This window comes from Colius striatus, chromosome 2, assembly GCF_028858725.1.
Source record: "Colius striatus isolate bColStr4 chromosome 2, bColStr4.1.hap1, whole genome shotgun sequence".
In the NCBI taxonomy this organism is placed as follows: domain Eukaryota; kingdom Metazoa; phylum Chordata; class Aves; order Coliiformes; family Coliidae; genus Colius; species Colius striatus.
In genome coordinates this window covers 25542737-25559317 of record NC_084760.1, presented here as the reverse complement: position 1 = coordinate 25559317, position 16581 = coordinate 25542737, and the positions used below count along the sequence as shown (strand labels likewise).

At 38.4% G+C, this 16581-nt stretch overlaps 1 protein-coding gene across 9 annotated transcripts in view; it reads left to right on the top strand.

Annotated features, from left to right (window-relative positions):
• The window catches only part of ARHGEF10 (Rho guanine nucleotide exchange factor 10), a 116368-nt gene extending 101294 nt beyond the window's left edge, over positions 1-15074 (top strand). For all 9 annotated transcript variants that reach the window (XM_061989731.1, XM_061989729.1, XM_061989735.1 and 6 more), the window contains 3 exons: positions 2443-2617; positions 9319-9441; positions 11153-15074. In XM_061989731.1, the coding sequence (XP_061845715.1) occupies positions 2443-2617; positions 9319-9441; positions 11153-11667 (813 nt within the window). In that variant the 3' untranslated portion in view covers positions 11668-15074. The remainder of the gene's footprint in view (positions 1-2442; positions 2618-9318; positions 9442-11152) is intronic.
• The last annotated feature ends 1507 nt before the right edge of the window (positions 15075-16581 follow it).

Sequence of the window (16581 nt, the reverse complement as noted above, 5' to 3'; positions counted from 1 at the left end):
ATTATTTTCAAATGATGTTTTTCATTTGGTAAAGAATTAATGGAGGCTACTTGAGGACAACGGTGAATATAAAATATGCCTGCCAGAGGTGCTGACTTTTACATTCTGCATTGTTGTTAGTTGAAGAGTCAAAAGGTCATGCAGTAATACTCAAAACCTGAACCACTGCCTGTTAGCTGAAGAGAAACTTTTCCATTAATTTACTAAAAGTTGAACATTTGGAGTGTTCACAAATGAAAATAAAAGCAAAGTAATTCCCCTTATTTTTAAATAGCTAATTTGTCAATGCAAAGGGCTACTTTATGGAGTCTCAAATTCTGAAAATAAAATGGAATGCCTACTAAATATGATATCAAAATTCACACTTCATGAAAGCTTAAACTTATCTATCTCCAATCTTAGCCTCTGTTGAATTTAGATGGAGAATTTGAAAAACATATCTATAACCATAATGTATACTTTATACATAAAAATGTACATATGTATGTATGCATACATATACTTTATACATATTTATACATAATATTCTTAGGCTAAGATTGTATCCTGAGAAACATGTAATTTTGCATGGAAATGTAACTCTTCATTGTAATGCTTGGAAAATTTTAGTGTGCTTGTACAAAGTGAAAGAGGATACTTTTGCATTTTGTCTGCAAAAATAACTAAGCTTGAATAGTATGTAGTGTGAACATTAGAGCAACTACATACTTCCATATCCCTCAGACAGGTTTGTATCCAAGGAACGGTTTGCCATTTATTTAGCTAAGGAAGTTGTATGTCTATCGGAATAGGTCTCTCTATTTGGTAATGGCTGGTACAATGTTAAAAGCCCGTGTTTAACTTCAGAGATAGGTAATGTACAAGAGAAAACTGGAAAAGGAATATGCCTACTTCTTGTTAATGATTAAATCTTTACTACAGCTTTATCTTGCACATTAACAGGAGCATGTATCACAGAATCATTATGGTTGGAAAAGACCTTTAAGATCATCAAGTCCAACCACTAACCCAACACTGCCAAGCCCATCACTAAACTAAACCATATCCCTCAGCACCTCATTTATGCATCTTTTAAATATCTGTGGGGATGGTGGCTCCACCACCTCCCTGGGCAACCTCTTTGAATGCTTAGTAACCCTCTTGGTGAAAAAGCTCTTCGTAATGTCTAATTTAAACCTCCCCTGGCACAACTTGAACCCAATTCCTCATGTCCTGTCACTCGTTACTGAAGAGAAGAGATTCACCTCCACCTCAGTACAACTCCAGGTAGTTGTAGAGAGCAATGATATCTCCTCTAGGCCTAACATCAACAGCTCCCTCAGCTGCTCCTCATAAGACTTGTTCTCTAGACCGTTCACTAGCTTCATTGCCTATCTCTGGACATGCTCCAACACCTCAATGTCCTTCTTGTCGTGAAGGGCCCAGAACTGTGCACAGTATTTGAGGTGCGATGTCACCAGCACTGAGTACAAGAGGACAAGCACTTCCTTGGTCCTGCTGGTCACATTATTTCTGACACAAGCCAGGATGCCATTGGCCTTCTTGGCCTTCCTGAGCACACTGCTGATGCATATTAAGCCAGCAGTGGATTAACACCCTCAAGTCTCTTTCTGCCTTGACAGCTTCCCAGCCACTCTGTCCCAAGCCTGTAGCATTGCCTGGGGTTGTTGTGGCCCAAGTGCAGAACCCAGGCCCAAGTGCACTTGGGTGTAGAGAGATTTTGGCCTTCCTGGAGCCATGCAGAAGTTGTAATTATGAAAGTCCTAGATAAGCAAAAAAGTCTATCCTTGAAGTCTTCTATCACTTATCTTCAGAAGGTGGATTTTGGCCTTTCTAATAAGAAGAATCAATATTTTAAGGGATAGGAAAACGGCTAACATTTATGAAATTCAAAAACATTTGAGTCACAAAGCAAGCCACAGTATTAAGGCTCACATTGTTATGTACATAGGTGAGCAAATAGTTGTGTATTTATATTCATAAACATTCTACTTTCTAAAGATCACTTTTTCCTTAATTCTCTTCTCCTTGTTTTGAAAAGACCCCCTGACAGAAGAAAAACATCTTTTATTGTTTAAAGAGAAGTTCTTCTATAGAGAAACACAAAATCCTCTGAAATCTGAGCTGTTATGGCATTAACAGACTCTACCATGCAATATTTTTACTGTGTAAGTTACTGTGAAGTTACTCTATCATTAAGTAGAGCTTTGTCTCAAGAGTTGAGAATCCTTCCATGCTAATGATGATGTATTTTCAAAATAAAAGGAAACAGGAAAATTAACACCTAATATGCAACAGTCATACTCTCAGCAAAGCAGAGGAAGCTAACATTGTCCTTGACGTGGGGCCAAAGATGCACTGCTTACACAAAACAGCTGATAACGAAGGTTGAATGATGTTGTTCAGCTGCATCTCCCCACAGAGTCCTTGTTTTTATTACAGAGCCATTTTGAAGCCCATCAAGAGGAAGGGATGGTAATCTCTCACATGGCTGTTGCTGGAGTGGGAATCTGGATTGCCTTCACGTCTGGATCTACGCTTCGCCTGTTCCACACTGAGACACTGAAACACCTCCAGGATATTAACATTGCCACACCTGTTCACAATATGTTGCCAGGTAGCTGAATCACATCGTATGATAACATTTTTTGTTTTTTCTTTATCACCATAGTTCTCCAGTGTTGTACATTAGGCCAGAATCAGAAGGTCTATCTTGGACTTTGACTCTGATAACTGTCTTGTGACTGTTTGCTTTAGTAAATCACAGGATGTCGCCTGCCCAGAACAATGTACAGTGAGCTGTGGATGAGTAGCAGCTCTCCTCCTTAGAGGTGATAAATTTAATTATAAAGATAAGCAGGTGGATTCTTCTGTTTAATCTTTTCCTTTTTTTGTGGCTATGAAGCAGTAGGACAATGCATTCTGCCATGAGAATGTGTTTACTTTGCAGAGGTTAGCATTTGCTTTAGGAACTTAGCATCAAAGTACGTGACAGAATCAATTTGCCTAGGATCCAGATGAAAAAGCTACTTGCTTAATATTAGTTATATCAGCAGTCCCAGTGAGCTCAGCTAGTACCACTCACATGCTGCCACTTCAGTGTTCAGTGTTTTGCTCATTGGAGCTTTAATTTGTTGAATTAAAAGGTCAGTCTTATAAGTAAAGATGGAACCTGTAGTTGTTAGGATAACAGACCTTTTAAGTGTTTTAAGACAGCAGGTGTTCATTCATCCCCAGATGATCAGTGTCACAGACAGTTGCAGTGACCTGCTTCAGGTTTGCAAGCAAGCGGCAAGCACAATGAGTAGGAGCTCTGGCAGTGCTAGAAGAAGAGACAGGCAGAAAAGTGACACTGGCATACGAGGTGTGCATGAGAGGACAAACGTTTTTTGTGTCTCTCCCTGTTTATGAACTGCAACAGACTTAGCTTCTGCAGCTCTTATGGGCAACGTGTGTGCCAGCTTTATTGCCTCATTTCTAGCAGGAGCCAGTTCTTTCCTCAGAGAGATAATATTTATATTCTTATGAGAGTTAAGTATAAATCTTTCATCAACAAATGCTTCACTTTTCCATTCTCTGACTTATTATCATGTTTTCTTTGAGGTGATGTTAGCTTTGCAATAAAGCTCTGTTTTAAATTGTGGTAATTTATGTCATACTCTAGAAAGGGTGTTTTTACACATGGTGTTTGACTGTAGCTTTAGCACTGAGTGGTAGCAAATCACCTGCCTTTAAATAGATCATTTGAAATTATCATGGTTATGCTAAGAAATCACGAACAGTTGTAAAAAGATTAACTTTTAATATGTTCATAGTGGGGAAACTGAAAAGGGGAAGTAGGCCTTCCCTTATACATAATTTCGGCATATAAAAAAGTCCAAAAATTCATCTTTAGCATTCATTGCCATGGTAATAAAACTGCTGATCAAACATACCTCTTTTTGGTTTTTTTTAAAGAGTTTTAGCTAATTATATCTCCTTGGTGTCATTCTAACTCATTGTAGTTCCTTCTTTTTTTTTTCCTCAATGTCTTCACAAAATGCACACCAGTGAATAGAAGGGAAAATTTATTTCAGGAGTAGAATATTATTACAGCAAACGTTCCAAGGGAGAATCCATTCTAAAAATGAAATGAATTTCAATTATTTAGCAGTAGCTCTTGGGCCTGTTTATACAATCCTAGTAATGCTGCAACAACAAAGGCAAAAAACAGAGAAGTAGGAGGATTACACAATAAAGCAACAGTAAGGACCTTTTGGAACTTAAAGCAGCCATAGAGTAAATCAAACTCTTTGTAGTATCTGCAGAGATCAAAAAAGAAAAAAACAAAGGGAAACAGAAAAGCAGTGAAATAGTTGCATGTTTACAAAATATGTATTTGCCTTCACTGAAGATTTTTATGACTTTTAAAGGAAACAGCTCTATTAGTTTTCAGAAGTCCAACAGGAATTCCTTAATATGCAAAGATAACAGATAAGTAAATGTACAACTGGAATTGAAATGAGAGAGAATAAATTGATATAAAAATATTGCTGAGTCTTAAGAGAAGAGATTAAAAAGGCAAGTTCTCGATATAATTTTGCAGAGGCTGGACTTACTTTTGCCAAGATTGCAGTAGGAACAACAATGTGCAATATCAGCCGATAGGCTCCCAGGAGATGTCACCTGTGTCTTCGTTTAAAGCAGTGTAAATGAGGAATGGCACTCCTTGAAGTTAATGGAATTATTTTGTTGTTATACAGTAGAATTAAAAGAAAAACGTACTGCTGCTGTCTGGAATGGTTACGGTGAGTTACACGCTGTATTTAAAAGGTAGCTTTAGTAACTAAGTAAGATAGAGGAGTAAGAAGTTCTCATAACCTTAGTAACCAGTTCTCATAGCATTCAATTTTCCAAGTTTTCTTCTTAGGAGAAGACAGCTTTAAATATCACTGGCTGCCCTCCTTGTAAAGGATGTGCCTGCTTTGCTTTGAGGAAGGCAACTGCAGCACAGTAGGTAGGACAGAATCACAGAGGACTGAAGTATGAGGGAAATAGCGCAGGAAGTGATTGTCCTTGCAATTCAGCAAAGTTTAGTAATATAAAAAAGCAAACTCTATCTGACAGACTCTTGTAGCTGCTTTGTGTAACTTTTTTAATCTGTGGCGCTCTAGTTACAAAGAATGGAGCTGGGCAGGTTCTTGTTTTCTGGAGTTATGGGAAATTTGCATGTAGGAATGCAGGACTGCAAAATAAAGCAGGGTCACGGAGGCAACCATGGGAGGGACATTTAGTCCAAAGAGTGGTTGATAGTACCTTTACTTCATATATCAACAGAAGAACTTCCTAATAATGTAAAGCAAGCTTCTGTTCTATAACAAAACATCAAAAAAGCACAAATGTCATATAAGAATGAAAGAATGGTTGAGAGGAAGAGCATCATCATTGTTTTAAGTCTAGGTAGCTATTTCACTATCTAGAAAACCACAGTACAGCTGGATTGCTTTTAACTGGCTCAAGCACAGCTCTGTTAGCAGAACAGAGGGCAGAGTGAGCAGCAGGAAAAAAAAATCTATTAACATTTGAGGACAAATACACACACTTCAGTAATGCAATGTACTTCATTTGTAAAGCAACTTTATGCTTGATGTTTGTTATCTGTAGTGGAAATCTCAACAAAGGCAGCTTTTCAGCACTTTGTCACAGCTCACAGTAAAAAAAAATCATAGTGTATGTGGATAGAAAGTACACTTGGTCTTTCATAGTCACATTCAGTATTTCATTATTGAAGAACGTACTTAAACATGTTTTTCCTTTCAGCTCTAAAAGAGTTTATCTTTTTAAAGAGATCATTGTGACTTTGACGCATGTAATTTCATTGCTCATATGAATGATGACAGGTTACATGTGTAAAAAAGATCTCATTTCTGCTTAAGTTGCTGTATTCTGCTTATATCCATATATCCTCTAATGGTATGTGTGTTTCCTGGAAACAGATGAGAAAAAACAAATCAAAAATTACCATTTCCTCTCTGTGGAAAACAAAACTATACTTTGAGGCTTACAGCTTTCTTTTGTCCCCACCCTGCCAGGTGCCAGACCATAAAATCCAGGGTCTTTGCGATTTTATTGCTGGGAAATGATAAAAAGATTGGGGTAAACTTTAGTTCAGCCCAATAGTTCTGTACAATGGGATTTACAAATATCTAAATGGTGATTGTCAGGAGGTTGGGACATCTCTTTTTTCTATAGTAGCAAGCTACAGGACAAGGGATAATGGGATGAAGCTGGAACACAAAATTTCCACTTAAATATAAGAAAAAACTGTTTCACTGTGAGGGTGAGGGAGCCCTGGCACAGGCTGCCCAGAGGGGTTGTGGAGTCTCCTTCCTTGGAGGTCTTCAAGACCTGCCTGGACATGTTCCTATGCGACCTGATCTAGGTGACTCTGCTTCTGCAGGGGGATTGGACTAGATGATCTCTAAAGGTCCCTTCCAACCCCTACCGTTCTATGATTCTAGGGGTTTTTTTTATATATAGTAAGAGCTGCAAGGTCACATCTTATAAGAGGATGTGCACCAGTACACCCTTGGACCTACCTAGGGTTGACTTAAGAAGATCTGTGTGGGAACCCAGATTTACTGGCCTAGTGATTGTTGTAATTGAGACCTGAGAAAAGTGAACTTAGAGAAGAACATAGGCGATAGAACCATTTGATCATGTGTAAGCTTGGTTGTTTGCTTCAGTCAAGATACTGGTCAGATTACTTCACAGGTTGGTTTAACAGTTCTGCCTGCCTTGGGACAGTGTGACCTGAAAGTTATCATTTAAAGCTAAAACTATTTGACTGGTTTTGGCATTTACATGGTTTTTGTTTTCTCTCCTTAACTTGTTAATTTCTGTGCTTAGTGCATAATGCATTCTGGATTATCGATATTACTTTTTAAATCTGAATTTTAAATATACAAAAAAGCCTTCACAAAGTAACAAAGAAATGGATGATTTCAAACCTTGACTAGGAGATCAATTAATAGCTGCAATTAGGATGTTAAGGGTTTTTGTTAAATCTATATATACATTTTTTAGTTACACATGATTTCAAAGTATATTTTCAGATGCAGATGTTTCCTGCTTTTCCAAGATTTCAAAGCAAGCAGTTTTCCTTTTGACCTCACCATAGATGGTTCATGCTTGAGTTTGTGATCAATGTTTAAGTTTCTGGCTGATGATTTGCATGGAAAAAGTAATGTGTATTACCAGTTTTTGCTGGTAAAATGTACTGGTTGGAAGTTGCTCTCAGGGTTGGAGTATAAAAGCATGCATACTATTTACATTTAAAACACTTTAAAAAGCATTAAAGATCTAGTGTTTAAAAATATGGGTTTGAAAGGCAAAAGTACAACTGTGTTTTAGTAATTTTAAAAAGATACATAAATATTTTGATTTGTAGTTTGTAAAACAAGCTTTAAGTCAAATGCACTTGAGGTTAAACTGACTTGCAGTTACCTTGTACTTGCTGTGCCACTAATTGTGGGAAAGGAGTTGCATGTTATACATAGATGAGAAAGCCTGAGCTCAAATCACTGAATTCAAATACTGATCCTTGAAAACTGCAATACACAGAGGTGTTTGGGCATTCCTGTTTCAGCTTCTTCTGTGGTGCTGAAGGAGTGCCTTTGCATGCTTTGTTTTGGAAACTAAATTAATCCCATCAATATCTAAAAAAAAATCCCAAACCGAAACAACACCAAAAAAACCACCCAAACCAAACCAAGCAAATGAAAACCTCTATCAAAAAAGCTAACACCGAGCTTCAAAAGGCTTATACTTTATCTGTAGGCACAGACAATCTTTATTTACCTAGCTGAAGAGGGATAATACATAAACTCCTACAGTTCATGGAAGACAACACAAGTGCCTATGAAGGGCTGTGTAAGTAGATGGAACCTCTTCAACTTATTCATGCCTGTTTCACCTCCTGAGCGTGACCCAATCATCATGCCATTAGGGTATTTCAGAATATGGGTTGGGGTAGAAGGAGCTGGGATTCCAAATCTACGTGTGCCTTTTACAACACACCGTTGACGAATTAACACTTTATTTTTCTAAGTTCTGTGAGGAAAGACTTGAACTATTGTCTGCCTCCTGCTTTCCAGTTAAGTACTTTGGGCTACAGTCAAGCTGCTGCTTCCCTTCTTTCCCACCGGGTCTGTGATTCACACATTCTCGGATATAAGTTGGTTCAACTTTAACGGAGGAGATTGAAAATGCATTTTTGTGTGATACACCATAATTAAGGTCTTTTTCCAAAGTGTGGAACATGAGAGTTCATCCAAGTTATATCAGACGTGGAATCCAAATTCCCTTCTTACTGATGAAGTGATCAACAGTATGAAAGTGATGATGAAGATAGGAATGACTGCTCTCTTGCATGTAAAGTACATCATATGTCCAAGAACATGTAGATTTTGAACCTGGAGGATTCCAGTAGAGTTTAAATGCTCTTCCACGTAAACTTGGGCCATGGCAAAAGTTTGGACAGGCCATAGTTGCCATTTCTGAAACTTATCAAGGCCATTTAAAAAATCCATCTAAACAGAATCAAGCATACTTAGTAAGCACTGAAGGCAAAAATGACTTTGTTTTCATTAGAAAAATAGCAATCCTAAAATAATATTTTCTAGAAAATGACAGAACGATAGAATAATTTGGATTGGAAATTATTCTGAGATCATCTTGTCCATCCTTCTCAAAGCAGGCCTGATGAGACCTGGTTGTTCAAAGAACTTGTCCAGCCAAATTTTTTATATCTTTGGCTAAGACAGATTCCACAACCTCTCTGAGAAGCCCCTCTCAGCATTTGACCACCTTTATGATGAAGAAGCTTTTCCCTACTGTGCACATCTGAATAGCATCTAGCACACCTGATACAGTTTCACAGAACAAAAATGAGGAGAAAAAGTAATTATGAACAGGTTGGAGTGGTCAAGTAAAGGGTGTTACAGCAGTTGATTGATTGTTGTGAAGTGAAATGCCTTTCAGTTTTATTATTGAGAATATACAAATATAGTCTATTTGTAAAAGTACATTTGCAAAGATAATCTATATCTACTTTTACATACTGTGGGATAGAGATTTAGTGGAAGTGTTTCAGAAGTTTAATCCTATTTCAATTGCTATGTATGCAAAGTTTAATACCATAGTCCAACAAAATACTTGCCTTTGTGATGAGTACTCTGTAGAATGAGATGGTGCAGCTGATGGTGTCTGCCTGAAGTGAATTTGATGTAAGCCAAGATCACCATCCTTAAGTAATGGAGCACTTCCGAACCTTCACAGGCCAGCAGCGGGTTTCTGTGACCAGCCTCCTGGTGTGCCACGGTTTACTGCTGGTTGGAACCAACCTGGGTATCATTGTAGCCTTACCAGTGCCACGCTTGCAAGGGATTCCCAAAGTAACTGGTGAGTGAAACGTCTCAAATGGATCGAGTACAACAGTTTGATACCGAAGAGTCATTTCTGTCGATGGCTGAAGTGAACAAATTATAGGTGATGTTTAGATATATATCAGAGCTTTTTGATGAAATTACGTTTCTTGTTCCTACTGAGCTTTACCAGTATATCCCAATAGCTGCCTAGTTTTGTCTCAGTTGTTTGAGCTGGGACAACTCTTTTTCTTTAGGACATAAGAGTAGGACAAGCATTAATCCTGTCAGAGTACAGTGAAATATGGGAGATAAAAAGAGAATGCAAACAATCTTTCTTCCAGATTGGGGAAAAATATTTATTTTTAGATTATGTTTAGAGACAGAGATACTGAGAATTCAATATGTTGTCTAAGTGGTTATTCAGTAAATTGGTTTTGTGCCCTTTCTCCCCACACAGAAGACTTGGAATACATGACAGTGAATATTCCATTTCCCTAACAATGATCAAGTTTTTGCATTTTTGAGAGATGTATTTGTTGAATTACTTTCATATTACCCCATTTGAAATACAAATGTGTGAGTGCTGCTGTATCACTTTGCAAATGTTTAAGCTACTAGCAGAAGCAGGATTTTAGAAGTGTGTTTAATGGGGGTATGCCATGTTACGTTTTAGGTTCAGAATTCTGCTTGAGTTTATGCGCTGTGGAGGGAAGCTGGCAGATTTTCTGAGGCAAGCTGTCTGCAACTTCCTTCAGGGGGGAAAATAAGGCTTATGTAACTTTGCAAAATGAAAATGAAATCCTCTGTATTCAGCAAGACATGCAGCAATAATCCAGGGTGACACAGGCTAAATGCTTCTTAAAAATGTGGAACCTATGTTAGGTTAAAAAAATTGCAATACAAGAAAATGCACAGTTACAGAGTCAAAAAATCCCGTAGTTTATTCTTCCATTTCCTGCTTTGATCACTGTGGCTTATGTCACCTGTATATTCTTGCATTTATTTTGGGTCAAGATTTTTCAGATTTCACAGGTCTATCAACATTATATTTAGAGATTTATTTTTATAGTCTTTGATACCATGTTTCTAATTTGAACTGAAAAACTGACTTTTTCCAGTTATGCTTCCAGTAGAGATAATTTACCTTTATAACACTGCACTTTCAGTATATGTTTTATTATAACCTGGAATGCATTAGGGAGTTTGGGATGGACAGAATGATTCGTATGGTTGTGAGTTTTTCCCCTTGGTAGCCTAGCTCGTTTCCATATTATGGCTGATTTTGTACTATTTTTTTCCCTTATATTTTTGGCTGTAAAAGCCAAATATAATGATGTTGATATAGCTTTTGAATTTGGCCGCATGCAATTTGGTTTTTGTACATTCTAATGATTTACACAGTGTAAATCTTTCTTGTTTAAATAGTTTTTTTAAAAAAGGGGGAAAAAAAGTAATTGTTCAGTCATTTCCTTATGAACCTGCCACGGTCACTAGAAAACCATTCAGGAGGATGAGGTTGTGTTCTTGCTGTGTAGCGTGGAGGTGTCTGTTACAATGAAACTGATGTTCTTATGCCATTCTGAGAGGTACAGAGGTACAACAGGATTAACTGAAAACCATGTATTTTGTTTGTGGATTATTGGAGAAAGAGCAAATTTTCTGAGCAAATTTCACAAACTAATTACGGTGGAACGTGGTAGCAGAATAAATGATGTGGTTTAATTGTCTTTTTCTTTTGGCACCAGGAAGAGGAATGGTGTCGTATCATGCACACAATGGCCCAGTCAAGTTTCTTGTAACAGCTACATCTGTAAACAAGAAGAACAGAAACAAATTGAGGAACAGCCTGCCTCCTGGCTCAGAACCTAAAGATGACGACCAAAAGAACGTCCTGCACAATGAAAGACCAGGCTCTTCCCTTAGTAACATCCATGATACTGCAATTTGGCTGGGGGGTTCAGTAGGATCCATTGCACAAAAAAGTGACTTGTCGTCATCTTCTGGGTCCCTTACTTTGTCTCATGGGTCAGGTTCCCTAGAACACGGGCCAGAGGACAGTAACATTTATGAGCTTTTGAAGGATCAAAATATCTCATTGAAAAGTAAAAGACAGAGATCCAAGAAAATGAAAGCAAGTTCAGTATTAGTCATTTCTGGTGGCCAAGGACACAGGAGAGTGAACAAGAAGACCAAGCAGCAGCGACAAGATGAACTAGTGTCTTCCGTGATGGTCTGGCAAATCCCACTATTAAACATCTAACTGAACTAAATCCAAGACACTTTCTGCTATTAAAAAAAAACCAACAAAGTCTTTCACAGCAAATGCCTTCTTAGGACCCAAATGGATAGACTTTGTACACCTGGGAGCAATTGCAGTAGGCCTTGATCACAGGATTAAGGGTTGCAACACATACTTAGAACACTCCGCAGTGTTAGGGTATTGGAAAACGTTAAGCTGTTTATCCTGTCCTTGTTACTTAGAACAAAAAGATCTGTTAGATGCTTTTAAATGGTTTTAGAATCTCTACCTTATTTATATTCACATTTATAAATATCATGATATGTTCTATAGCACTTGGGGAAGGCAAGGAACACATGCCATGTCTCATGCTAGGTTTCGCTTATGTAAATGGGCTATTGTTTCTTTTTCCCAAAATAACATATTGCATGGACTATAGATTTTAAGAAATTAGCAAATATTTTTAAACAATAAAGAATGCGAGCTAATATTAATGTGGGAATTACTATAATAGTTTGTAACACTGTTCCACAAGCCAGAGTTTAGTCTGGACAAAAGCATTTATATTAATTGATGGGTATTTGTTTATTTCAACATAGAAAATAGATTCATTATTCCTTCTAATGCTCAGTATTATTAAAAATGTTGCAGTACAAAAAGCACATTAATTTTTTTGATAGGTGCGATGTGTCTGTGATTTGCCTCTGTTTACGCAGTGAGAGTTCTGAGGACGCTGTGGCTTAAGGAAAAGAGAAAATACATATAGGGGATGGGAGCGCTGCTGGTGCACTCTCCCTCTGGCAGGTCCTTATCAGAGCTTGGAAGGGACCTCAAAAGATCACCTAGTCCAACCCCCCTGCAAGAGCAGGACCACTTAGAGGAGGTCACACAGGAACTCATCCAGTAAATTAATAATGAAATTATTAATTAAATCATTAACTGGGTTCTATAGGGAGTGTAGGTAATCATTCTGGGTGTAGGTCCCCCATCAATTGATTTGTGCTGTGTCCTCAAGCAGACACCTGTCAAATAATGATGCAGTGCCAGAGATAAGGTCACCTCTGAGTGGTGTTCACCTCCTTGAGTTTCAGCAAACCACAGTCATGTAAATGGATATTGTGAAAATAGCTTGCACAGCTTCATTTGCTCAGTCAGGCAAGTGGTTGTTTTTGTAGTGTTAGAGGACTGAATTCTAAATAAAGGCCTAATTGTCATTTCTTAGTGAGTTGATGTATTTCCAAAGGAAACTTTGAATTTGGCATTCCTACTGAAATTGCTTTCTGTGCTGGTCTCTGCGCTCGTGAAATGTAAACCAAAGCCTTCATCTCAGAAAGATGTTGCCGGCAATGGTGATGAGACACATCGTTCAAACTATGTTTAATAGAGGTAACATGGAATGGAGTCACTGGGAACGTTCCTTTCCCTTGTCAACAGACTGAAAGATACAGAGAAGTTAGGACAATTGAGTTCCAGTTTAATATATTAAGAACTCTACTACTGTGCATCAGTTCAGTGAAATGTAAACCACATATATCCAAAGCAGAGCGTTTGTCAGGTGTATGCATGGACTAGAATCAAGTAAAACTTTCGGCTACTTTGGTACTGTTCTTATCCCAGTAAGGGGGTAGTTTGCCCTGAAATTATTTCTGCTGTCTCTGTTTCAACATCCATGATTTCACTGTGTTTTGTTTCAATCTGCCTAGTTTAAATCAACATCAACCATAGTTATGGTGCTTTCTGCAACTTGTAATTTCAAGGTAAATAGTACTAGACTGAATTGTTTTGTTTGATTGTAAGATAAAGTGTTGTTTTTTTTTCAAAATACCAATAGGGGTTTTTTTTCAAATATTGCTGAAATTTATTTTCTGTATTTTGTAGTAGATTTGTGTATCTGTTACATTTTCTGTGTGTCTGCTCTAAAAATCAAATCTCTGTTAAAGTGACCCCGAAACCATGGATAACTTACCAAATCTGACAGCACCAGAAAAATGTCAGGCCTCCCCTGGCACCAAGTATACAGGACAGAGGGAATGCCAGTGCAGTCAGGCTTGCTCTGCTAGGTAGCACCAAATCAGGCATTTCAAAAATCAGACTTGCACCCCAGTTTCTTTTCAGAGGTTTTGCCGACATAATATATCCTGAACAGAACAGGATTCTTGAGACATCATAGTGTGAGCTTCAATGAGTCACGGAAGACACTTGTTACAGATGGGATTGTAGGCTTAGGGTCTTCATTCCTGGCCTGTAATTTGCTGTGTATCTTGCAACTGTAGTAGGGTGGTGTCAGCATTGGCATGGGCTGAGTGTTGCCATGACTCCTGGTGGGACAAAAAGCCAAACCAAAGAGAGTGCCTCTAAGCTAGGCAGCTGGCAACACTTTCCCAAACTACTACTTCTCCCTGGCCTACTGCCTGGCCTTGCCTGGCTTTGAGGGTTCAAGGCCACTTATCCATAGCTATGGCCCGAGGAGCTGCTCTTTGCCCACTGAGGGGAAGTACTACACTGTACAGTTTAATATATATATATATATATATATCTCAAAAGAGAAGTTAAAAGGTTCTTCTGTGTATAAAGCATATTTAGTCTAGTATCCCTTTGCCACATTGCAGTAAAAAAGATCACAGGTTTTATTATTCCATGTGCTCCTTGAGTGTGGGATTCCACATCTGTGCCTTAGAGACTGGGAGATCATGTCCACACTCTCATGAGCCTTTATCACTAAAAGTAGTAAGCAGGGTCCCTCACATGTTCAACTGGAAATGCATGCATAGTGTTATTACAGGATCTGCTAGCAGTAATGCATGAGACTTTTGAAGTTAAATTCATTCTATCTTCCAGATGAAATGTATTTTTTTCCAGTTTTATCAATAAAATAGCAGAACGGAAGTAAAACTCTGCTCTTCTGAAAGTATCTCAGAGTTTTGTCAGTGACTTCAGTCACAATAAAACCGAGTCCCTCATTTACATTATACTATTTTCAAAACGTGTGTCTATCTTACTCAGCTCTAAAGCAAAAGAGAAGCTGTATGTCTGTCTTTAAAAATACACGTTGTCATGAACTAGGTTTTTAGTAACTGAGTACAAGGTGCAATGTTTGTTTTCTGATATGCAGTGAACTGTTACTACCTTACTTTGAAAACAGGCAGGAACCAAAGTTTCTCTTACAGCTGGCAAATAGTCTTTATAACCATTGCAGACTGTGCTGCTAGGTGGGTTGGATTTTGCTTTCTGATACTGCTTTTCTAGATTAATAGAAGTTATGGAAAATATTAGGAAAAGAGGGGAGCAAGTGTAACCACTACAAAATATTCTCTATATGTTTTCTAACCCATAGTAGTGTCTTTTATAACACGAGCCGTAAAACTTTTGTATTTATGTTCAGAGTATAAACGGAGAAAAAGTTTAATAAAAAATGTGCTAAAAATTAACTTCAGAAGTGAAGTTTCTTGGGTCGTCATTTTAACGAGCAGGTCAGAATTTGTGGCATGCATTAATGAATAGTGTATACAGTAATGGACTCACGAAAGGGAAAATAGGATATGTGATTAGGACAACAAATATGTGTATGTTTTATAGTTTCTACAATTTAAACTCCAGCAGATGCAGTTTCTGAAAGTGATGCAGCCTGTTATAATGTTTGACCCCTGTATCAATGAACCCATCATCTAAGCAGTAGAATCTCTACTATGCTGTCTGCATGGAGTATGCATCAGCACTTGGGCAGCATGCACGATGCATGAAACCAAGAAGCGTTAATATTCAAAATGAGTATTGCCGAGCAAAGGCATTAACAGAGGAGATTAATTATCAGCTGCTAAGTGGCAGTTCATTCTAATTAATCAGCCTTTAAGGATTTATAATGAATCCCATGATTGTGTTCAAATACAGTCGTATATTCATCACTCAGCGATAGCCTTTTTGTGTGTACCTGCACTGTTAGAAATAAACGAGCTGAGTTATTGAGAGCTGTTTGGTTGCTAGTGAAGCCTGCCCTTTTGCTCCCATTTTTATACCGTATCTCTTTAATATATGATTCTGAAAAACATCATGTTGTGCGACTGCAGGATACTGTACATTTGCACACCTGAAGACAGACTGTCCCAGTGGGAATTCCCAACTCATTTATGGGTGGAGGCAGAGGGCTCAAAATTACTCCCTCGTTGAGCGAGGACTGAATAACGAGAAGGGTTTGCTGAACTGCAGTTCACTGCTCAAACTTCACTGTTCCTCTCTCCTTTCTCCTATCTAATTTTCCGACTGCATAAAGACAAATTAGCTTTTTGTCAAATGCTTTTCTGGGGGAAGGAAATCTGTGGTTTGAAAGGTGCAACTATAATGGAGGGTTCTGTAAGAGTTAACCCGTGTTGCAATGAGCAATACCATGGAGTTAATACAATATTTTTAGATTGCTGTGCATATCTTCATAGTAATCACACTTCACATAATAATAGCCCTGTGAAGAAGGCAGATTAGTATCATCTGTAGCTAGGAAGGAACCAATCTGAAAAGTGTTTGCCTGACTTGAAGCCACATGGTGAGTCTGTGAAAGCATTCGGACCAAAGCCATTGCTGCTTCCTGAGCCCACGATGTAGCCCTTCAAAAACTGCCACCTCCTAACAGGCATTCTGTATGTGCAGTGGTCCGAACTGCCTGTGCTAGTAACTGGCCAGGACTTGGGTGGCAACCTGAGCACAGACCTGTGAGCACAGTTAGGAGCTATGTCTTTGGGATGGAGCCTGGCCTGGGCTGTTCCCCTCAGGCAGCACTGACAAGGCTACTTAGCCAGGATACCTTAGGGACTGATTAACTACAGCGATATAAACTTGGGTGGTGCCACTTGCAGAACAGGCTCTCTGCCTCTAGTTTCTTGATACTGATATAGCCTAACACGTACCCATACATCGTACTTCATATGAGGTCATTGCCTAGCACTC